Source organism: Equus przewalskii, chromosome 10 (genome assembly GCF_037783145.1).
Source record: "Equus przewalskii isolate Varuska chromosome 10, EquPr2, whole genome shotgun sequence".
NCBI lineage: Eukaryota > Metazoa > Chordata > Mammalia > Perissodactyla > Equidae > Equus > Equus przewalskii.
The window spans coordinates 472,403-496,197 of NC_091840.1; the positions used below are offsets into that span (position 1 = coordinate 472,403).

Sequence of the window (23,795 nt, forward strand, 5' to 3'; positions counted from 1 at the left end):
GGGACCTGTTCTGCTGGCTAATGCCATACTCAGTGGCTCCCCGAGAGCCCGGGTCAGGAATAAGCTTGTAGGCAGAGGCCAAATCCCAAATCTGCACAAACCACTCCTAAACTTGAGCTGACAGCTACGGCCACCAACCACTGGGCTCACCCTCAGGAAAGTGCCTAATCTACACACCGCACGGGATCACATACCTGAAACACACATTTGGGAAAACAGCAGAAAAATGGAAGCTGTCTGTGTTACCCAACTACGACAAAGAATCGCGGTGTGTCTGTGGGACACACTTGGGACCCATCAGCATCTCAGTGTGCAGAACAGTCAGGAGGCCCCATGCAGATGGAAGAGGGCTTCAGGTTCATACAAGTGACTAGCTGTTCTTGGGACGCCCACCTTAAGAGGTTTCCAGTTCTCACCTCAACTAACTTTTTTCCAAATGATACACTTACAAGATCTTTTCTCAGGGCAGGCTTTCTGGAGGACAATCCCATACAGATTGCCACACCTCAGACATGTACGGCCCCACCTGCAACCCCACTTAGGGGACAAGCACAAAGGGTACGCATCATCACACCGTTTCTAACAGAACACAGCCAGAAGAAACAAAACGTCCACTTGTAAGAGGAGACGTCACAAATCAGAACACAGTGGAGCACCTTTTCCCTTAAAGGTTACGAGGGAGACAGCTACTCACTGACTTAAGACATTCAGAATATCCTGCGAAGGGGAAAGAGGCCAGAGGACAGCAGGACACAACATGGGCACCGTGGAGTGCTACAAAGAGTGTGGGCTCAGGAGCTGGACTGCCTGCACATCTGGTCCAGCATCAGGAGAAAGGGGCCAGCTAAGTCACTGATGTCTATGCCGCTGCCTCCTCAGTCAAATGAGGAGAGAAACAGTCAACTGCCTCACTAAGTTAACTGAGCTCATACAGGAAAAGTGTTCAGAACAGTGTCTGGCAGAGAGCAAGAACTCAGTGACTGCTTGGTATAGGTAAGTGTGGCAGGCTGACTCTAACACAGCCCTGTGTCTTCCTTTCAATGTGGGCTGGACTTGCTCCTAACCAAGAAAATTTGGCAAGCGGTTGGGGGTCACTTCCGTCATTTATAACACATTACTATGACTTCCGTCCTGCTCGCAGACCCTGCCCCTTGCTGGCTTTGACAGAACAAGCTGCCATGCTAGGGGGGCCACGCGGTCATGAACAGCCAGAAAAACACCAAGGCCATTGGTCCAACACCCTCAAGATCTGCCTTCTGCCAATGACCATGAGAGCTTGGCAGTGGACCCTGCCCCAGGTGAGCTTTGACTGCTGCCTGGGGAGACCTTGATGTGGAGGGTCCAGCGAAGCCATACCCAGATTCCTGACCACAGAACCATGAAATGGTAAATTCATGTTAAACCACTCAAGTCTGGGGTAATTTTTTACGCATAATCTGTGTCTGTATGCATACCATCCGCATCAGGAAAAGTTTGAAGAAATATACAAGTGTCACCCCTTAGCACTAGGATTTGACAGATTTCAATTTAATATTTTCCTGCCTCTCTTTATTTCCTAGTTTTCCTACATTATGTGTTATTTAAATAATGTTAAAAGTAAATTTAAAATGGACCTTTATTTTCTCTTATCAGTGCACCCTGAAACCTCTATTTCATTATTATGCTTAACACAGTATTTGCATTATCTACAAAGAAATGAAATTTACTAAAGTCAGTCATCCTGACCCCTGTATGAATTATCACAATTCCCAAGTAAATTATGAAATGGAACTGTACGTCACTGAAAAACAGCAGCAGCAGTCTAAGAAGTATATAAATGTCAATAGGGTACCTGATTAAACTCTAATGCGCAAGAAACAGCAGGAGCAAGAAAGAGGACACTAAAGAGGAGCCAAACACTTGCACAATCACACTTACCTCTGCTATTTGGAGAATTCGGTCCATTATGGACATTCGAATCTGCCCAGGCTGACTGAGGAGGTTCCCGTCAAGGCGTGAAAAGTCGAAAGGGATCAAGCAGGTCACGGACAGCCACAGCAAAAGCATGTAGCGAGTCTCCCAAGTCTGAGAAGTTAAGTCAAAGTAAAATGACTCCTGTGTACAGAACGGGGGTAACCTGCATGCCCTGCTGGGTCCTGCTGCCCTCCCTCCCACTCACTGCCCTACAAGCCTTTCGGATGCTGCTGAGCTCAGAGGCTTGGGTCAGACCATCGTCAGCTCCTCCTGCACCCACACAGACCTTCGGTCATACGGCCTTAGCTGGCTACCTCAGCAGACAAAAGAAACAGAAAGAAAAATAGGAGGCTGGCTGGTGGCTCAGTGGTTAAGTGCGCACGTTCCACTTCAGCAGCCCGGGGTTCACCAGTTCGGATCCCCGGTGAGGACACGGCACCACATGACAAGCCATGCTATGGTAGGTGTCCCATATATAAAGCAGAGGAAGATGGACATGGATGTTAGCTCAGGGCCAGTCTTCCTCAGCAAAAAGAGGAGGAATGGCAACAGTTAGCTCAGGGCTAATCTTCCTCAAAAAATATAAAATGTCTTTTAAAAAAAAGAAAAGAAAAAGACAAATCGTAATACATCAGTGTAACAGCTTCTCTTCAGCAGCCCCATTCAGCATGCAATTGGCCTTTGAGAAAGTAGAAAATAGGGGCTGGCCCCGTGGCCGAGTGGTTAACTTTGTACGCTCCGCTGCAGGCAGCCCAGTGTTTCGCTGGTTCAAATCCTGGGCACAGACATGGCATTGCTCATCAAACCACGCTGAGGCAGCGTCCCACATGCCACAACTAGAAGGACCCACAACGAAGAATATACAACTACGTACTGGGGGGCTTTGGGGAGAAAAAGGAAATAAAGTAAAATCTTTAAAAAAAAAAAGTAGAAAATGGATAAAAAGATAAAAAAACAGAAGGCATACGAATAAAAAAATTCTCAACTTCCAGTAAAAGAGGAGGGCCCTTATTTTCAGTAGTCAATAAACCAACATTCCCTTTTGGCCCTAGAATCACCCACCAGGGGCATGAGGAGGAGGAGAGAAGAGCAAGGGGAACGCTCACCCATGCCTTCAGCTAAAACCAGGCACATCCCCAACGAGAGAACGCACACAGGGGTGTAGGTGTAAACTGCGTGCTCCTCTGAATGCACCGCGCAGAAGCACCCGACGGCAGGCCCACTGCTCTCCTTAGAAGGCCTACTTACAAGACTGGCCATCAGTAGCAGGCATCTGGGAACCTGGATCTCAGGAGGGTTCACACCGTTCCCTAAGTGCTAAGGGTGACTCTCTGCGCCCAGACTGCTTGTACAAACCACATGGTTATGCTGAAGCCTACTTTCCTTCTGGGAGTCTGGAGTTTTGTTATGTACTCAGCAGAGGATACCCACAAGACCAGTCTCCCATAAAAACCTGGGCACGGGTCTCTATGACCTTCCCTGGTGGACAACATTTCACACATGTTGTCACAAGTCAGTGCCCTGTGAGACTCAGCTGGGGGAAGACTCCAGAAGCTTGCTCCTGATTTCCTCCACACCTCACCCTATGTGCCTTTTCCCTTTGCTGGTTTTGCTATAATAAATTACAGCTGTGAAAATGACTACATGCCAAGTCCTGTGAGTGGTCCTAGGGAATCATGGAACAGGGGGGTGGTCCTGGGGACCCTCAACATGGTTATATTTCAAGTTACAAAAATTTGGATGGTGGGACCAGCCCAGTGGCATAGCAGTGAAGTTCACACACTCCGCTTCGGTGGCCTGGGGTTCACTGGTTTGGATCCCAGGTGCAGACCCACACACCACTTATCAAGCCATGCCATGGCAGGCATCCCACATATAAAGTAGAGGAAGATTGGCACAGATGTTAGCTCAGGTCCGGTCTTCAGCAAAAAGAGGACTGGCAGCAGATGTTAGCTAAGGGCTAATGTTTCTCAAAAAAAAAAAGAATGTGGATGGTGATACAGTTATCACCACACTGTAGGTAGGCACCTTTTTTCCTTTTTAAAAGAAAATAATTTAAAATAACATATGTAAAAAGGGAAAGCCAAAAGAATAAAAGAAAAGGGGGGAGGCCAGCCCCATGATCGAGCGGTTAAGTGTGCACACACTGCTTTGGCAGTCCAGGGTTCATGGGTTAGGATCCTGGGCACAGACCTACACACCGTTCAGCAAGCCATGCTGTGGTGGCATCCCACACAGAAGAACTAGAATGACACACAATTGGATATACAATGTGTACTGGGGCTTTGGGGAGAGAAGAAAAAGAAGAAGACTGGCAACAGGTGTTAGCTCAGAGCCAATCTTCCTGACCAAAAAAAAAAGAGAGAGAGGGAGGGTGGGAGAGATACAAACAGCACAAGATAATAAAACTGAAGGAAGCATGCAATGAAGTTGCCAGCACAGGATTGGAGCAAACAGGGAAGAAAGAACAGGAGGGAGATGAGGAGGAGGAGAAAGGGACACTCACTTCATGGTCTCTGGGATTCTGATTTGTAAACATATCTAAAACAGGCTGCACATCAGCTACTTCATGAGGAAATAAACGAAGAAATGTTTTATATCCTCGAACCTACCAAATAAAAAAGACACTGAATTATTACATAATTACAAAATACAGACAGTAACAAAGTTTATCTTTTTCTTCTCATCAAAAATCCTTTACCACCCAATGATCAAAGAGACTCACATTAGATTACAGTGATACAACTTAGTAAGATTACAGAATAAGAACACTATCTGCTTCTGACATCATTTCAAAAGCATGTTCTGTCCCAATTTGACTAACAAATCTTGTATGTGGTTCATCAGAAATATACATATGTCACACAAACGAAAAAGTTTTGCTTCCACCTTGTTTATATGATTGCCCTCTGACATATATGAGGAAAAAGCCCTCAAGAACCTCAAAGTTCCCCAAATTCATTAGGGCTTCCACAAAACGCAGTGGTACTACACCTTCAGGAGGGACCCTGCACTCGAGCCACTGTGCTGCAGAGAGGTGGCACAGCAGCCCGCCTAGGGCGCTCTCTCAGAGCCAAGGGTCCCTCCCCACTATACAGCAGGAGCACGACCACATGAAGCCCCACAGAACCACAAACTCTGCCCTGAGACAGCAGAGTCACTCCCACAGTCGAAACCACAAACGATAAGTCTGAAGGCCAGCACGTGGATCACCTGGGAGCTTGTGAGAATGCAGAATATCAGGCTCCCCGCAACCTATTCACTCAGAACCCACATTGTAAAAGATCCCCAGGAAACTCATCTGCACATTCAAGTTAGAAAAGTGCTTCTGTTTCCAACCGCTTGTTTGCTTTCTCCTTGCAAGAAATTTTCCTGAATTAGTCCTATCTCTCCCTCACTCGCTGGCTCTTCCTTTCCAGCTAGGTGGTGCTTGGTCTATTCAAATGCAAGATGCTAAACATCTTGGACATTGTTTCAGCCAAAGGACCCCCTGGGGATCACTAACATCTGATCCCCAACACATGGTACAAAAATAATGAAACTCACAACTTATGATGTGGAGACCCATTTTCCTAAGAAATAAAATTTTGGAATGTAACTTCTGGATCAAGTACATTAAGAAGCATTCTGTCAACTATAAGGTGTTATGTAAATGTTACCTTGGTGATGATGTAAAGAAATTTAAAAGCCAGATGTACAAGGTCAGCTGAAGATGTCTTATCTTGCACTATATCCAACAATAAGTTCATCATCCATTCTAAGGAAAAACATATACAAAATATTTGCTATGAAACAAAACATCAATATGATATCAAAACAAGATGCTAAAAGAAAAAAGGGTTTATTCAGAAATGTAAGAATGGCTCAATATTAGTAAACCTATATAATTCAAGTATCAATAGACCAAAAGGAAAAACCACTTTCGTCTTAAGTTTCTAAAAGTGCAGTACAGTTAACAGAGCATTCATTCTTGTTTTTAAAATGCAGGGAGAATATTCTTATTTTACAAAAATAATTCTATCTCAAATCAATGTCTAATATCATGCTTTACAGAAGATACCTGCCACAACTACTACAATTTAGCAATGATATGGTTCCAGTCCATGTAATAAGAAGAAAAAAAAGGATTTCCACTTCCAGTTATAAAGGAGTAACTGATACAGAATCGCCCTGCCACCAACAATGAAAACCAGAAGAGCAGGCAGTACATGGTAACAAACCAGCTGGGATCAACAGCTGCCCAGGCTGTCTACCAAGAGGTAGTTTTTAGAACTCAGTGCAGGGAGGGGGAACTCAAGCAGAGCAGAGACTGGGGCTGAAGAAGGCTAAGTCACATGAAATTTTCAGGGCAGAATACCAAAGAGGAAGCTGAGCAGAGAACAAGCTCCTGAAGTCTGCAGAGGGCCCCTCGAGTCTTTGGCTGAATCTCCACACGTGTGGGGGAAGTCCACACAGCCAGGCAACAATGACCACGGGAAGCACTGAGGCACAGAGTTCTCACAGCTCCCACAGGGCTGGCATCCAAATTCCACCAGCCAGAGTGCAGAGTCCTTGCTGAGTACCACAGCAACAAGAGACATTCCAGCGAAGTCTTTCCAGAGCAGTCAGGGTACACGAGAGAAAAAACTAGCCCTGCCCTAAGAAAGCATAAAAAGGACTGAAAAGACAGACATGATCTGCAGTTAACTAAACTGACTGCCAAACCTCAGCACTCTTCAAAGACAAAAAACTCAAAATACCCGAAAACATAGCAATCACCATGCCCAACATCCTCTCAGAATTACTAGATATGCGACTGTCTAAAATTACTGTGACCCCTAACAGGAGGAAAATTAGTCAAGAGAAAGAACCCAGAAATGACAAAGACAGTAGAATTAGTAGATATAGACTTTAAAACAGATACTACAAGTACTAAAAATATGCTCAAGGATGGAAAAGGAAACATAAAAAATACGAGGCAAGAAATAGAAGATGCTAAGAAACACAGAGCTTCAAGAGCTGGAAAAAATAAGATCTGCAATGAAAAATTAACTAAATGGGATTAACAACAGATTAGACACTACAGAAGAAAAGAGCAGAGAACTTGAAGACACTGATAAAATCTGCTACACTAACGGGGAAAAAAGAGACTAAAACAACTAAACAGCTGTGCAACAGTATCAAGTGTATCAGCATACGTGTAACTGTCCCAGGAGGAGAGGAGGGAAGCAAGGACAGTGAAAATATCTGAAGAAATAGCCAAAAATTTTCCAAATTTGATGAAACCCATTAACTGAAAAGGTTCAACAAACTCTAAGCAGGATAAACATAAAGAAAACTACAACATGGCATGTCATAATCAAATTCTTGAAAATCAGCAATAAAAAGAAAATTCTACAAGCAGCCAGAGGAAAAAGCACACATTACATAGAGGAACAAAGAGGAGAATGAAGACAGACTCTTTATCAGAACTAACACAAGGCAAAAGGAGGTAGAACCCTACCTTTTAAAATGCTGAAAGAAGAAACTGTCAACCTAGAATTCTATAATCAGCAATACATCTTTAAAAACAAAAGTGAAACAAACTATCAAACAAAAGCTGAAACAATGCATCTCCAGTAAATGTATACTAGCAGAAATGTTAAAGTAAACTCTTCAAGCAGAAAATACCATGGAGCCGGCCCAGTGGCACAGTGGTTAAGTTTGCACATCCCGCTTCGCTGACCTGGGGTTCACTGGTTTAGATACCAGGTGTGGACATGGCACCACTTGGCAAGCCTGCTGCCGAGACCAGCTGGGCAGCCAGCTGACGGGGCAGAGGAATGAATAGACAGAACACAGTCTATATAATAGATACAACACACTCTATATTATTTAATGGGACAGGGGACCATCAGCCTCAAGGACTGGGGTGACATCCCTCTGATAGTCATGGATTTATTTGCAGGCAAAGAAGTACAAACATAGCAGGAACTCACGCCAGCAGGGATATGCAAGTCAAAGCTCAGCAGTTCTAGTCTTCCCCCCTTCAATGTACCCCGGCCCTACACAAGGCCATTCTCTTAGGGAGTATCCTGGGAACAATCTGGCAAGTTATGCAGACAGCATTCCGTTCCCGCAAGGACCCGGTGTTCCTAATCCCCTTGCCTTCATGTTTGATAAGATACTACCTTCTAGCCTTTGATTCCAAAGCACAAACAATCTAGCATAGTAATTTATGAGAATCAGCAGATTGCATATTTCTCAGTCACCCATTTTGTAATTTGTTCTTGCTAAGCTTAAAGCCTTGCAATAATGTTGCTATGCTCTCCGGCAACACAAGCCATGCTGTGGCAGGCGTCCCACATATAAAGTAGAGGAAGATGGGCATGGATGTTAGCTCAGGGCCAGTCTTCCTCAACAAAAAGAGGAGGATTGGCAACAGATGTTAGCTCAAGGTTAATCTTCCTCAAAAAAAAAAAAAAGAAAAGAAAGCACATAAATAGCAGATAGAAACTACAATCTACAAAAGAAAAAACGGGAAATGTAAGTATATAAATAAATATTAAAGACTTTTTTCTCATTTTTAATTTTTTTGAAAGGAAACTGAGTGTGTAAAGTAAAAATTCTAACACCATACTGTAAGGTTTATAACACATACAGAAGTAAGATATATAACAAAGAACAGGAGGAGGAAATGAGAGAATCCTGTTGTCAGGTTCTTACATTATACGCAAAACAGTGCAACACCGTTTGAAGGCAGATTGTCATAAACTGAGGACATATATTGTAAATCCTAGAGCAATCACTAAAAAAAAGTAAAACAAAAGAAAGTGAGATCAGCATCATGGCAGAGGGAGCTCTCCCAGTAATCCCTTCCCTTCACCATACAACGAAAAAGACATTCACACTCCAAGAGAGGACATCCAAACACAACGCAAAAGACGTCGGAGAGACCCACGCAGCCATACGACAGAGGGCGGAGATGCTGGAGCCCGCCTTGGTGGAGAAGGATAACAGAAAACTTCACTCCTTCCCCAAAAGACTGGGATCCAGGACTGCAGGCAGCCTCTGAGAGGGAAGGAATGGGGGAGGGGACATTTGTTCACGGGAACATCAAGGATCCCTGAGGGCCCTTGCAGCCTAGGGGAAAGCCTGTACCGAGGTGAATGCTAATGCAGGGGTGACCTCATCAAGCCAACACCCCATGAGAGCAGATAGTGAGAGCAGAACAAGAAAACCCAGAGAACAAGAAGAGACAGTGCCCCTCCTCCCACCCACCCCGCACTGTGCCAGCCCAAGTGCCTGAGATCTCAGCTGAAGGCGGAGGGGTCGGAATACATGGCTCTTGACCCCACCCAGTGGCAACAGGCAGTAACTGTGACCAAATAATACCACGATGTACAAAAGAGAGCCACGCCCTCTAGCAGTATCAAAATTATATTAAATCTGCAGACCAGAGAGAAAATGACAAGTACCCAGAAATCAGTCCTGAGGACTCAGAAATATGTAATCTGAATGACAGAGAATTCAAAATAGCTATCATCAAATAACTCAACGAGTTAACAGAGGATGTAGAGAAACAATTCAATGAGTTCAGGAGCTGCTTCACAAAAGAGATTGAAACTATAAAGAAGAATCAACCAGAAATACTGGAGATGAAAAACACAATGGAAAAAATAAAACAAAATATGGATTCCCTGAATGCTCAAGTAGACATCATAGAGGAGCAAATCAGCATAATTGAGTATAGACATGTTGAAATGCTCCAGACAGAGGAGGAGAGAGAACTAAGACCAAAAAGAAATGAAGAAAGTCTCCAAGAAATATCTGACTCAACGAGGAAATGCAACATAACAACTATAGGTATTCAAGGAGAACAGAGCAGAAAGCGTGTTCAAAGAAATAAATGCAGAGAACTTTCCAAACCTAGAGAAAGAGAGGGCAATCCATGTGGAAGAGGCTACCAGATGTCCTAAATATGTCAATGTAAAAAGACCTACTGCAAGGCATATAGTAGTGAAACTGGCAAAACTGAATGACAAAGAAAAAATAGTAAAGACAGCAAGGCAGAAGAAAATAACCTACAAAGGAACCCCTATCAGGCTTTCAGCAGATTTCTCTGCAGAAACATTACAGGCTAGGAGAGACTGGAAAGACATTCAAATCTTTGAAGGACAAAAACTTTCAGCCAAGAATACTCAATTCAGCAAAAATATCCTTCAGAAATGATGGAGAAATGGAAACTTTCCCAGATAAACAAAAGCTAAGGGAGTTCATAGCCACAAGAACCCCCCTACAAGAAATCCTCAAGAAGGCCCTCATATCTGGAAGAAAAAAAGGGAGAAAGAGTTTATAAAGCACAGAGTAAGGAGATAAATAAGTAGACAAAATCAGAAAATTGTAGCTATACATCAGAACAGGTTAGCGAATACTCAAGAACAACATTAAAGATAAAGGGAAGGAAAACACCAAAAACAAAGATAATCTTGTCATTTTCATCACAACCTCACAACATAAGATGGAATAAGATATGAGAAAAAACTTAGGAGGGGAGAAGGAAAGGGACTGAATCGGCTTAGTCTGAGGAGGTAAGAGGCCATCAGAAAACGGACTCTGATCCACGAGATTTTGAATACAAACCTCACGAAACACTAGACAAAAACGCAGAACACAGACATAAGTAATAAACAAGGAGAAAACAAAGAAACACAACACAAAACACTACGTACTGAATGGGCAGACCAAATACACAGGATGAGAAAGAAAGGAAGTGCAGGAGAGCCAGAAAATGAGCGACAAAACGGCAGCACTAAGCCCTCATCTATTGATAATCACCCTAAACAGAAACGGATTGGATTGAATTCTCCAATAAAAAGACAGAGTGGCGAGAAGGACTAAAGAACAAGACCCAACAATACGCTGCCTCCAGGAAACACATCTCAGCTCCAACAACAAACACAGGCTCAGAGTGAAGGGATGGAGACAATGCTCCAAGCTAATGGCAAACAGAAGACAGCAGGTGTCACAATACTTAAACCAGACAAAGAAGATGTCAAGACAGGTAAAGAGAGACAAAGAGGGGCAGTATATAATCATCAAAGGGACACTCCACCAAGAAGACATAACACTTATAAATATCTGTGCACCGAACACAGGAGCACCAAAGTACATAAAGCAACTTCAACAAACCTAAAATAATAACACAATAGTAGGGACCTCAACACTCCACTCACATCAATGGATAGATCATCCAGACAGAAAATCAACAGGGAAACAGTGGAATTATATGAAACGCTAGACCAGTTGGACTTAATAGACATATACAGAACACTCCATCTAAAAACAGCAGAATACACTTCTTCTCAAGTGCACATAGAACATTCTCAAGGATAGACTATATGCTGGGAAAGAAGGCAAGCCTCCACAAACTTAAAACGATTGAAACAACAACAAGCATCTTTTCCAATCACAATGCTATGAAGCTAAAAATTAATTACAAGAAAAAAGCTGAGAAAGGGACAAACACAGGAGACTAAACAACATACTATTGCACAAGCAATGGATCAATGAAGAAATTAAAGGAGAAATCAAAAAATACCTGGAGACAAATAAAAATGAAAATGTACCATACCATCTCATATGGGATGCAGCAAAAGCCATATTAAGAGAGAAATTCGGGAGCCGGCCCTGTGGCTAAGTGGTTCAGTTCGCGGGCTCCACTTCAGCGGCCCACAGTTTCGCTGGTTCAGATTCTGACTGCAGTCATGGCACTGCCTGTCAGGCCATGCTGAGGCGGTGTCCCACACAGCTCAACCAGAAAGACCCACAACTAGAAGATATACAACTGTGTACTCAGGGGGCTTTTAGGGGAAGAAGGAGAAAAAAAAAGAGAGAAGAATGGCAACAGTTGTTAGCTCAGGTGCCAATCTTTAAAAAAAGAAAAAAAAGAAGAAGGAAATTCACCACAATACAGGCTCATCTTAACAAAAAAGGAAAATCCCAAATAAGCAATCTCAAACTACACTAACTGAATTAGAAACAGATGAACAAATAAAGCCCAAAGTCAGCAGGAGAGAAATAATAAACATGAGAGCAGAAATAAATGCAACCGAAACAAAAAAGGCAGTAGAAAGGATCAATGAAACAAAGAGCTCATTATTTGAGAAGATAAATAAAAGTGACAAACCCCTAGCCAGACTTACAAACAAAAAAAGAGAAAGATCAGATACGAAATGAAAGAGGAAAAACAACAGACACCACAGAAATACAACAGATTGTAAGAGAATGCTATGAAAAGCTATATGCCAACAAAATGGACAATCTAGAGGAAATGGATAAATTTTTAGACTCTTACAACCTCCCAAAGCTGAATCAAGAAGAAACAGACAAGACGTCAGCAACATGGTGGCAAGAGCTCACCCGGGACTCTCTTCCCTCCAAATTGCAACCAAAAAGAGCAACTGCTTTCCAACCAAAAAAAATCGTAATACCAGAAATCGCCAGAGACCCACAGCAGCCAAACGACGGAAGGCAGAGAGGCTGCAGCCACCCTCAGAAGACCTGGAAGAGGGTAGGAGAGAACTTCGCTCCCTCCCCTAGAGACTGGAATCCCTGCCGTGGGTGCGGGAAGGAGCGGAGGAGAGGCCGCACGTCTGGGTATCATCCAGGACTCCCACCGCCGGTGCAGCAGAAACCCTTTAACGGGGGAAAGCCTACACGTGCTAAGACCCAATCAAGCCAGGGCCCCGAGAGACCAGAGAGCAAGAGCTGATCCAATCCAGGTCATCGTGAGTCAAAGTACCCCTCCTCTCCCAACCCAAGCTGTGCACCACCATCGGGGATGAAGGCACAGGACTCAGAATGCAAGGCTCTCGACCCCCACTAGTGGCAACAGGCTGTAACCGCAACCAAATAATATCATCATGCACAAAAACCACTCCTCTACCATCCAGCAATTTACAAAAGTTCCAGTCCAAAAGGAAAACAATAAAAACACAGAAATATGTCCTGAGGACTTGGAAATGGGTAAACTAAGTGAAGATGAGTTCAAAATAACTATCATCAAAAGATTCAATGAGGACAAGGGAAAAGATAGAGAAACAAGTCAACGAGTTCTGGAGTTACTTCACAAAACAGATTGAAACTATAAAGAAGAATCAATTAGAAATACTAGAGATGAAAAATACAATGGATCAGATAAAACAGAATACGGATTCCCTGAATGTACGTGTAGACACCATAGAGGAGAAAATTAGCATAATCGAAGATAGACAGGCTGAATGGCTCCAGACAGAGGAAGAAAGAGAACTAAGAATTAAAAAACTGAAGAAAATCACAGTGAAATAGCTGACTCGATGAGAAAATGCAACTTAAGAATCGTCAGAATTCCTGAGGGCGTAGAAAAGGAAAATGGAGCAGAAAGTGTGCTCAACGAAATAAGAGAAGAGAACTTCCCAAATCTAGGGATTGAGAGAGAAACGTGTGTGGAGGAAGCTTTCAGATCTCCTAGATCTGTCAATGTAAAAAGACCTACTGCAAGACACACAGTAGTAAAAATGGCAAAAATGAAGGACAAAGAAAGAATACTCAGGGCAGCAAGGCAGAAGAAAGTAACCTACAAAGGAGCCCCTATCACACTTTCAGTGGATTTCTCTACAGAAACCTTACAAGCTAGGAGAGATGGGAGTGACATATTCAAAATTTTAAAGGATAAAAATCTTCAGCCAAGAATACTCTATCCAGCAAAAATATCCTTCAGATATGAGAGAGAAATTAAATCTTTTCCAGACAAACAAAAGCGAAGGGACTTCGTAGTCACAAGACCTCCACTACAAGAAATCCTCAAGAAGGCTCTCACACCTGACATAAGAAAAAAAGGGAGAAAGGGGTCACAAAACACAGAGTAGGGAGACAAACAGATAGAATCGGAATAGGATAGCAAATATTCAACTACAGCATTAGGATAAAGGGAAGGAAATCACCAAAGCAAAGACAATCATCACTCTAACCACAAACTCACAACACAAGTTGGAATAAGAGATGAAAATAATAATTTAGGAGGGGAGGAGGAAAGGGGCTGAAACAGTCTAGGCTAAGGAAGGAAGAGACCACCAGAAAATGGACTATGTTATACACGAGATTCTGAATACAAACTTCAGGGTAGCCACTAAACTAAAAAACAGAACAGAGACACAAAACATAAATAAGGAAAAACCTAAGAAACCCAGCATAAGGAATTGCAGAAGTCAACGGACAGGCTAAAACACACAGGACGAGAAACACAGGAAACACAGGAAAACCGGAAAACGAGCAACAGAATGACAGCATTAAGCCCTCATGCATCAACACTCACCCTCAACGTAAACGGACTGAACTCCCCCATAAAAAGACACAGAGTGGCAAAATGGATTAAAGAGCAAGATCCAACAATTTGTTGTCTCCAGGAAACACACCTCAGCTCCAAGGACAAACACAGGCTCAGAGTGAAGAGGTGGAAGACAATACTCCCAGCTAATAGCTAATAGCAAACAAAAGAAAGCAGGTGTCGCAATACTTCTATCAGACAAAACAGACTTCAAGATAAGGCAGGTAAAGAGAGACACAGAGGGCCAATATGTAATGATCAAAGGGACACTTCATCAGGAAGAAATAACGCTTATAAATATCTATGCACCCAACACAGGAGCACCAAAGTTCATGAAGCAACTATTAACAAACCTAAAAGAAGATATTAAAAATAACACAATAATAGTAAGGGACCTCAACACCCCACTCACATCAATGGACAGATCATCCAGACAGAAAATCAACAAGGAAATAGGGGAGCTAAACGAAAAGCTAAAACAGTTGGACTTAATAGACATATATAGAACACTCCATCCAAAAACAGCAGAATACACGTTCTTCTCAAGGGCGCATGGAAGGTTCTCAAGGATAGACCATATGTTGGGAAACAAGGCAAGCCTCTACAAATTTAAAAGAATTAAAATAATAACAAGCATCTTCTCCAATCATAATGCTGTAAGGCTAGAAATTAATTACAAGAAAAAAGCTGAGAAAGGCACAAGGATGTGGAGACTAAACAATACGCTATTGAACAAGCAATGGATCGTTGAAGAAATTAAAGAAGAAATCAAAAAACACCTGGAGACAAATGAAAATGATAACATTCCATACCAACTCATATGGGATGCAGCAAAAGCTGTATGAAGAGGAAAATTCATTGCAATTCAGGCACTTCTTAACAAACAAGAAAAATCCCAAATCAGCAATCTTCAGCTACACCTAACTGAATCAGAGAAAGAAGAACAAAGCCCAAAGTCAGCAGAAGGAGAGAAATAATAAAAATCAGAGCAGAAATAAATGCTGTTGAAACAAAAAACGCAGTATAAAGGATCAATGAAACAAAGAGCTGGTTCTTTGAGACGATAAATAAATCTGACAAACCCCTAGCCAGACTTACAAAGAAAAAAAGAGAGAAAGCTCAAATAAACAAAATCAGAAACGAAAGAGAAGTAATAACAACAGACTCCACAGAAATACAATGGATTATAAGAGAATACCACGAAAAACTATATGCCAGCAAAATGGATAACCTAGAGGAAACGGATAAATTCTTGGACTCCTACAATCTCCCAAAGCTCACTCAAGAAGAAGCAGACAATTTGAACAGACCAATCACAAGGAAAGAGACTGAAACAGCCATCAAAAGCATCCCAAAGAATAAAACCCCAGGACCAGACGGCTTTCCTGGGGAATTCTACCAAACTTTCAGAGAGGATTTAATACCTATCCTTTTCAAGCTATTCCAAAAAATTAGGGAAGGTGGAACACTTCCTAACACATTCTACGAGGCCAACATCACGCTGATACCAAAGCCTGACAAAGACAGCACAAAAAAGGGGAACTACAGGCCAATATCGCTGATGAACATAGATGCAAAAATTCTCAACAAAATTTTGGCAATCGGAATTCAGCAATTCATCCAAAGGATCATACATCATGATCAAGTGGGATTCATACCAGGGACACAGGGATGGTTCACAAAAAATCAAACAACCTGATCAAAAAATAGGCTGGAGACATGAACAGACTTTTCTCCAAAGAAGATATACAGATGGCCAATAGGCACATGAAAAGATGTTCATCATCACTGTGCATCAGGGAAATACAAATCAAAACTACACTAAGATACCACCTTACACCCATTAGAATGACAAAAATAACTAAAACAAATAGTAACAAATGCTGGGAGAGGTTGTGGAGAAAAAGGAACCCTCATACACTGCTGGTGGGAATGCAAACTGGTGCAGCCACTATGGAAAACAGTATGGAGATTTCTCAAAAAGTTAAAAATAGAAATACCTTATGACCCAGCCATCCCACTACTGGGTATCTATCCTAAGAACCTGAAATCAGCAATCCCAAGAGTCCCATGCACCCCTATGTTCATCGCAGCATTATTTACAATAGCCAAGACGTGGAACCAACCTAAGCGCCCAGCAATGGATGACTGGATAAAGAAGATATGGTATATACACACAATGGACTACTACTCAGCCATAAAAAAGGACAAAATCGTCCCATTTGCATCAACATGGATGGACCTTGAGGGTATTATGTTAAGCGAAATAAGCCAGACAGAGAAAGACGAACTCTATATGACTCCACTCATAGGTGGAAGTTAACATATGGACAAGGAGAACTGATCATTGGTTACCAGGGGGAAGGGGGGGGTGGGGGGAGGGCACAAAGGGTCAAGTGGTGTACCCACAACATGACTAACAATAATGTACAAATTTCACAAGGTTGTAAACTATCATAATCTTAATAAAAAAATTTTTAAAAAAAGATGTGAGATATATATATATACAATGGAAGACTACTCAGCCATAAAAAAGAACAAAATCATCCCATTTGCAACAACATGGATGGACCTTGAGGGAATTATGTTAAGTGAAATAAGCCAGAGAAGGACAATCTCTGTATGACTCCACTCATATGAGGAATTTAAACCTGTGGACAAAGAGAACTGATCAGTGGCTACCAGGGGAAAGGGGCGGTGGGGGGTGGGCACAAAGGGTGAAGGGTTGCACCTACAACACGACTGACAGACAACAATATACAACTGAAATTTCACAAGATTGTAACCTATCATTAACTCAATAAAAAATTTTTTTTTAAAAAATTTTTTTAAAAAGAAGAAATAGACAATTTGAATAGACCAATCACAAGGAAAGAGATTGAAACAGCCATCAAAAGCATCCCAAAAAATAAAAGCCTAGGAGCAGATGGCTTCCTTGGAGAATTCTACCAAACTTTCAGAGAGGATTTAATACCTACCCTTCTCAAGCTATTCCAAAAAATTAGGGAAGATGGAACACTTCCTAACACATTCTACGAGGCCAACATCACTCTGATACCAAAGCCTGACAAGAACAACACAAAAAAGGAGAAATACAGGCCAATATCAGTGATGAACATAGATGCAAAAATCCTCAACAAAATATTGGTAACCTGAATACAGCAATACATCAGAAACATCATACGTCATGATCAAGTGGGATTAATATCAGGAACACAGGGATGGTTCAACATGTGCAAATCAATCAATGTGATCTACCACATTAACAAAATGAGGAATAAAAACCACATGATCATCTCAATAGATGCAGAGAAAGCATTTGAGAAGATCCAACAGCCATTTATGATAAAAACTCTTAACAAATGGGGATAGAAGGAAATTATCTCAACATAATAAAGGCCATATATGACAAGCCCACAGCCAACACCATACCCAGTGGGGAAAAACTGAACACCATCCTTCTGAGAACAGGCACAAGACAGGATGCCCACTCTCACCACTTTTATTCAACATAGTACTGGAGGTTTTGACCAGAGGAATTAGGCAAGATAAAGGAAGAAAACGAATCCAAGTAGGGAGTGAAGAAGTGAAACTCTTGCTGTTTGCAGATGACATGATCTTATATATATAAAACCCCAAAGAATCCATCAGAAAACTAACAGAAATAATTAACAACTACAGTAAAGTTGCAGGGTACAAAATCAGTTGCATTTCTATATTCTAATAAACAACTTTCAGAAAGAGAAGTCAAGAGTACAATTCCATTTGCAATTGCAACAAAAAGAATAAAGTATCTAGGAATAAATTTAACCAAGGAGGTGAAGGATTTATACAATGAAAACTATAAGATATTATTAAAAGAAATCAATGATGACATAAAGAAATGGGAAGAGATTCCATGCACATGGATTGGAAGGATAAACACAGTTAAAATGTTCATACTACCCAAAGCAATCTACAGATTCAATGCAATCCCAATGAGAATCCCAATGACATTCTTCACTGAAATAGAATAAAGAATCTTAAAATTCACATGGAGCAACAAAAGACCCCGAATTGCTAAAGCAATCCTGAGAAAAAAGAACAAAGTTGGAGGCATCATGATCCCTGACTTCAAAATATACTACAAAGCTATAGTAATCAAAACAGCATGGTACTGGTACAAAAACAGGCACAAAGATCAATGGAACTGAAAGCCCAGAAATAAAACCACACATCTATGGACAGCTAATTTTCAACAAAGGTGCAACAAACATACAATGGAGAAAAGATAGTCTCTTCAATAGATGGTGTTGGGAAAATCGGACAGCCACATGCAGAAGAATGAAATTAGACCATTATCTTTCACCATACACAAAAATGGACTCAAGATGGACCAACATCCCACAACTAGAAGGACCTGCAACTAAGATATACAACTATGTACGGGGGCGGGGTTGGAGAGATAAAGCAGGAAAAAAAAAAAGATGGACCAAAGACTTGAAGACAAGTCCTGAAACCATAAAACTCCTGGAAGATAATACAAGTAGTACACTCTTTGACACCGAACTTAAAAGGATCTTTTCAGACACCATGTCTTCTCAGACAAGGGAAACAAAAGAAAAAAATAAACAAGTGGGACTTCATCAGACTAAAGAGCTTCTGCAAGATAAAGTAAACCAGGAACAAAACAAAAAGACAACTCATCAACTGGGAGAAAATATTTGCAAATCATATATCCAACAATGGGTTAATCTCCAAAATATATAAAGAATTCACACAACTGAACAACAAAAAAATAAACAGCCCCATCAAAAGATGGGCAGAGGATATGAACATTTTTCCAAAGAAGATATACAGATGGTCAATAGACACATGAAAAGATGTTCAACATCACTGATCATCAGGGAAATGCAAATCAAGACTACACTAAGATAATTACCTTATACCCATTAGAATGACTATAATAACCCAGACAAAAAATAACAAATGTTGGAGAGGGTGTGGAGAAAAGGGAACCCTAATACACCACTGGGGGGAATACAAACTGGTTCAGCCACTATGGAAAACAGTATGGGGATTTCTCAAAAAACTGAAAATAGAAATACCATATGACCCAGCTATCCCACTACTGGGTATCTAACCAAACAATCTGAAATCACCAATCCAAGGTAACATATGCACCCCTATGTTCACTGCAGCACTATTCACAATAGCCAAGACATGGAAGCAACCCAAGTGCCCATCAACTGATGATTGGATAAAGAAGATGCAGTGTATACAAATATATACAATGGAATACTACTCAGCCATAAAAAAAGACAAATTCACCCCATTTGCAACAACATGGAAGGCCCTGGAGGGAATTATGCTAAGCGAAATAAGCCAGACTGAGAAAGACAAACACCAGATGATTTCACTCATATGTGGAATATGAACAAACACGTGGACAAAGGGAACAACAGTTCACTGGTTACTGGGGAAGGGGGATGGGGAGTGGGCACAGGGGGTGAAAGGAAGCAGTTATGTGGTGATAATCAAGAAATAACGTACAACTGAAATCTCACATTGATATAAACTATTATGAACTCAATAAAAAGAAGAAAGAAAAAATTATCAGTATGAAGTAGGTAACAAACAAAAAAACAATGAGAAAACAAAAGGAACAAAGTCATTTCCCCTTACTCTACAGTTAAGGAAACCCAAGCCTCAGAGTCCCCATCTGTAAAACGGACATGACCACAGAGGCACCCAGAGGCAAACAGATTAAAGCCCTCATGGGAGCAAGAGATGTGTTCTTTCCACAGCAGCGAGGAAGACAGTAGCTCAAATACACCTGCCCATGGCCTAGAAAACACTTGGAACTCACACCACTATCACAGGTCACTAAAAGCAACCCGCCAGGCCCTGCTAACGAGTAAGACCTGGTGCTTCACCTCGACACAAAACACACACACACCTTAGCACCACACAAGGCCTGTGTAACCATGTGTGATGGAATCATCAACACCAACATCAACATCACCAGCCTCTATTCTTACCAAGGTGTGGGTCCAACAGGTGAGGCTGCTCCTGGTATTTGTCCATTATTACTAAAAAGAAAAACATGAGCATTAACATCACTAAGGCAAACGTGCACATGAGCCCCGGAAACCCTTGCGTCCTCCCTGGCTGACTCCTCTGGCGGGCAGCTCCTCTTCCCCAGCCCACAGGCCACCTGGGGGGAGCTCCCCCACGGCCCCCCAGGCTTCTCAGGGCCACTGTGTCCCGGCTTCACGCTCTTCACTTGCTCAGCACACCTTCCCCTCCGGCCTCCTCTCCCACCTCCTCTGAACCCTCCCTCACTCCTCCTTCCTTCCCTCTCCCGCCAACAGCCAAACTAACTCCTCCCCTTCATTGAACACACACACACCTTCCTCTCTCTTAATTCTCCCTCTGCCAAACACACCCAAGCAACGTGCCCTCCGGCACCGCCTCCCAAGCCCTCACATCACCCCGTCCTAAACCTCAGGCAGCCTGATGCTACTCCTACCCGCTGCTGGAAGGGCTCCCGTCAGACCCACGGACCGCTGCGCCTATGGCAGCCCTCATCTGCACAGACCTCCACACCTGGCCGTTTCCCGGGAACGGTCCCTGGCTGTTCCCTCGCTCTCAGAACAGTTCTGTGCACAAGATGCTGTGAGTGCTAACGCCAGCGGACACCCAAAGAAACGCGCGCAGAGCAATCCAGCAGCTAGCCCAAGTGGCAGCGGGAGGATTCAAACCCAGGGACGAGCTGCCAAAGCGGACGCTCTCTGCACTCGGCAGGCCACACTGCGCCTCTGCCGCACTCAGAGAGCCGTCATTGCAAACCGAGGGAGACAGAATTATGAAGAACTTTCCTCAGCTGAAAGGGTCCACAAAGATGGTTTTACCGAAACCCTACCCCACCTTTTCCCTACCTACCTGCCTCCCTGCGGGATCCTAGGGAATGGTCTGGAAGTTGCCCGTCATAGGCAACTGCAAAGGTCTACCCAAACGTGGAGAATTTAGACGAACCCAGCAACCCACCGTGAGCGTTACCCGCCACGCCGCACTCCTGCAGAAGCGCTCGGCCCCGGGCTGCGCACGTGGTCTTGGCAGGGCCACGGGCGCGTCCGCCGCTCACCACTGTCTCGGAGGAGCCGTGTGCTGTGGGCCCAGGACGGGGTGGGGCGGGATGGAGGCTAGGGCCGCCGCGGACGTCCACGCCCCGCCCTCACCCCGACCTCCACACCACCCACGCTGCCCCGCGACGACGGAGGCGGGAACGGGAGGAGCCGCCGACCCAGGGGAGGCCGCCCTTGCACAAGTACGGCTCTCTCAAGTGTGCGCCCGCCAGGCGCCTCTACCGGCCTGGGCCACCTCAGGGGGCACGGACCACGCAGGGAATGTGGCAGGGTCCAGCCCTGCCTCCTCCCCAGACCCCCGCGGACGCGCGCTCGGGCCCCTGCCCCCGGCCCGAGTGGACGCGCACCTCGGAACCGCTCCAAGACGCCCTCTCGGGCCGCGCGGTCGCCGAGGACTGCCCGCAGGCGGCCGAGCAGCTCGCGCGTCTCCGCGCCGTCGCCGAACGCCTCCAGGACCCCGCCGCGGGCCAGCGCCCCCTCCTCCGCGCCGTCCTCCCGCGCGCCCGCCGCCGGCTCCTCGCTCAGGGCCATCCTCGGAGCCTGGGCCCGCGCAGCACCAGGATGCGGATGCGGGACGCGAGAGGAGGATGCTGGACACGGGATACGGATGCGGAACGCGGGATGAGGCTGCAGGACGGCCGCTGAGGCAGAGGCGGCGGCAACCGGCGCCAGCCCCGCCTCGCGACCTCCGACCTCGCGCACCGGCCCCGCTACGGAGCGCGCCGGCCGCCAAAATAGTGCGCGCGGAGGCGGTGCCGAGGCCGGGTGGGGTGGGTTGTGGAGGACCCCAAGGCCGCGTGTCTGGGGCGAGACGGAAGAGGTGCGCAGGCGGAGCCCGCGGGTGGGGCGGGGAAGACGGAGCCTGGACGCGGCGGTGCCCGCTCCTGGTGGCAAGGACGGAGCTGGGGGCGGAGTCCGCCGGTGGAGTCGAGGAGGGGCGCGGCCGGAGCCGGGGTGGAGTCGAGGAGGGGCGCGGACGGAGCCGCGGGCGGAGTCGAGGGGGGCGCGGGCGGAGCCGCGGGTGGAGTCGAGGAGGGGCGCGGCCGGAGCCGGGGGAGGAGTCGAGGAGGGGCGCGGCCGGAGCCGCGGGAGGAGTCGAGGAGGGGCGCGGCCGGAGCCGGGGGAGGAGTCGAGGAGGGGCGCGGACGGAGCCGCGGGAGGAGTCGAGGAGGGGCGCGGGCGGAGTCGGGGGTGGAGTCGAGGAGGGGCGCGGACGGAGCCGGGGGAGGAGTCGAGGAGGGGCGCGGGCGGAGCCGCGGGTGGAGTCGAGGAGGGGCGCGGCCGGAGCCGGGGGAGGAGTCGAGGAGGGGCGCGGACGGAGGCGGGGGAGGAGTCGAGGAGGGGCGCGGACGGAGCCGCGGGTGGAGCCGCGGGTGGACCTGGGGGCGTGGACGGAGCCCGCCGGTGGACTTGTCACCTGTGTCTGAGCCGTGGGCGGGTGGGAACCGGTCGGGAGCGGAGTCACGGAAGGGGTTGGAGGAGGAGACCCCAGGCCCGTCCCAAGCGCGGCCCCTGGACCATGGGCCCCGCAGCCCTGGCCGGTTCCCCTGCTCGCGCGAGCTACACCCGTCGCATCATCGCGTCCGACAAACTGTGGGCTCTGCGACGATGGCTGGCTGTGTTTGGAAGCCGTCAGACATTTGGAAGGATGAGTTTGGGGTGGACTTCTTTCTAGAAGGTCAACGGGCTCACCTGTCTGTAGCGGGAACGGTCTCTTGAGCGCGAGGTCCACTAGACAACCACACTTTGCAGAAAAGAGAAATTTGAGCTCGCATACCGCCAGGAAATAACTGGTGGTTTTGCAAGGAGTGATAACGGCGTGGTCTCCTGTCTTCAGAGATGCGCACGTGGATGGCCGCAGACCCCGCCCAGGCGCCGCTTGCCCTCGGGTGACCTCTTCCACAGCGACGTCCCCGACATCTGGAACAAAGCAGCCACCCTGGACGCTCCAGGCACACCCCACTGCCCAAGGCACTCTCTCTGCCTTCACTCCTTTTTTAGACAGCGGGAAACAACAGCCGAAAAGTGGAGAACAGGAGAGGGGCTGCGCAGCGGCTGCGGCCAGAAGGCCGGATCCCCACAACATCCGGGGCCTTCCTTCCATCTGTCCCACGGCAGTAGGGGTGAACTCGGAGCTCTACTCCGCCCCAGAGGTGCTACTCAAGAGGTGGGGCCCATCTCATGGTCCCTAACTCTGCCTGAGCCAAAAACAGGAGCCCCGAGTCCACAGGGGACACGACACTAACTTCTGCCTAAGCAAACCCCAGATCTGTATGAATTTCTATAAAACTACCATGAAAATAACCAAATTCCCCCCAGATTATGATGCGTAGTGAGCCTGTGGAAGACTCTTCGGTGCTCTGGACCCCCTGTAAATTAGCCCAACCGCA

General features: G+C 45.4%; 1 protein-coding gene across 15 annotated transcripts in view; it reads right to left on the bottom strand.

Annotated features, from left to right (window-relative positions):
* Positions 1-22,303, bottom strand: part of TBCD (tubulin folding cofactor D) — a 191,288-nt gene extending 168,985 nt beyond the window's left edge. For 9 of the 15 annotated variants that reach the window (XM_070561247.1, XM_070561245.1, XM_070561238.1 and 6 more), the window contains exons 1-5: positions 21,753-22,303; positions 20,299-20,349; positions 5,613-5,710; positions 4,460-4,561; positions 1,918-2,064 (exon numbers count right to left, since the gene is read on the bottom strand). In XM_070561247.1, coding sequence (XP_070417348.1) covers positions 1,918-2,064; positions 4,460-4,561; positions 5,613-5,710; positions 20,299-20,349; positions 21,753-21,936 — 582 coding nt within the window. In that variant the 5' untranslated portion in view covers positions 21,937-22,303. Of the gene's footprint in view, positions 1-1,917; positions 2,065-4,459; positions 4,562-5,612; positions 5,711-20,298; positions 20,350-21,202 lie in introns of all 15 variants that reach the window. The other 6 variants (XM_070561246.1, XM_070561243.1, XM_070561242.1 and 3 more) reach the window with 3 other exon arrangements.
* Between the last annotated feature and the right edge of the window lie 1,492 nt (positions 22,304-23,795).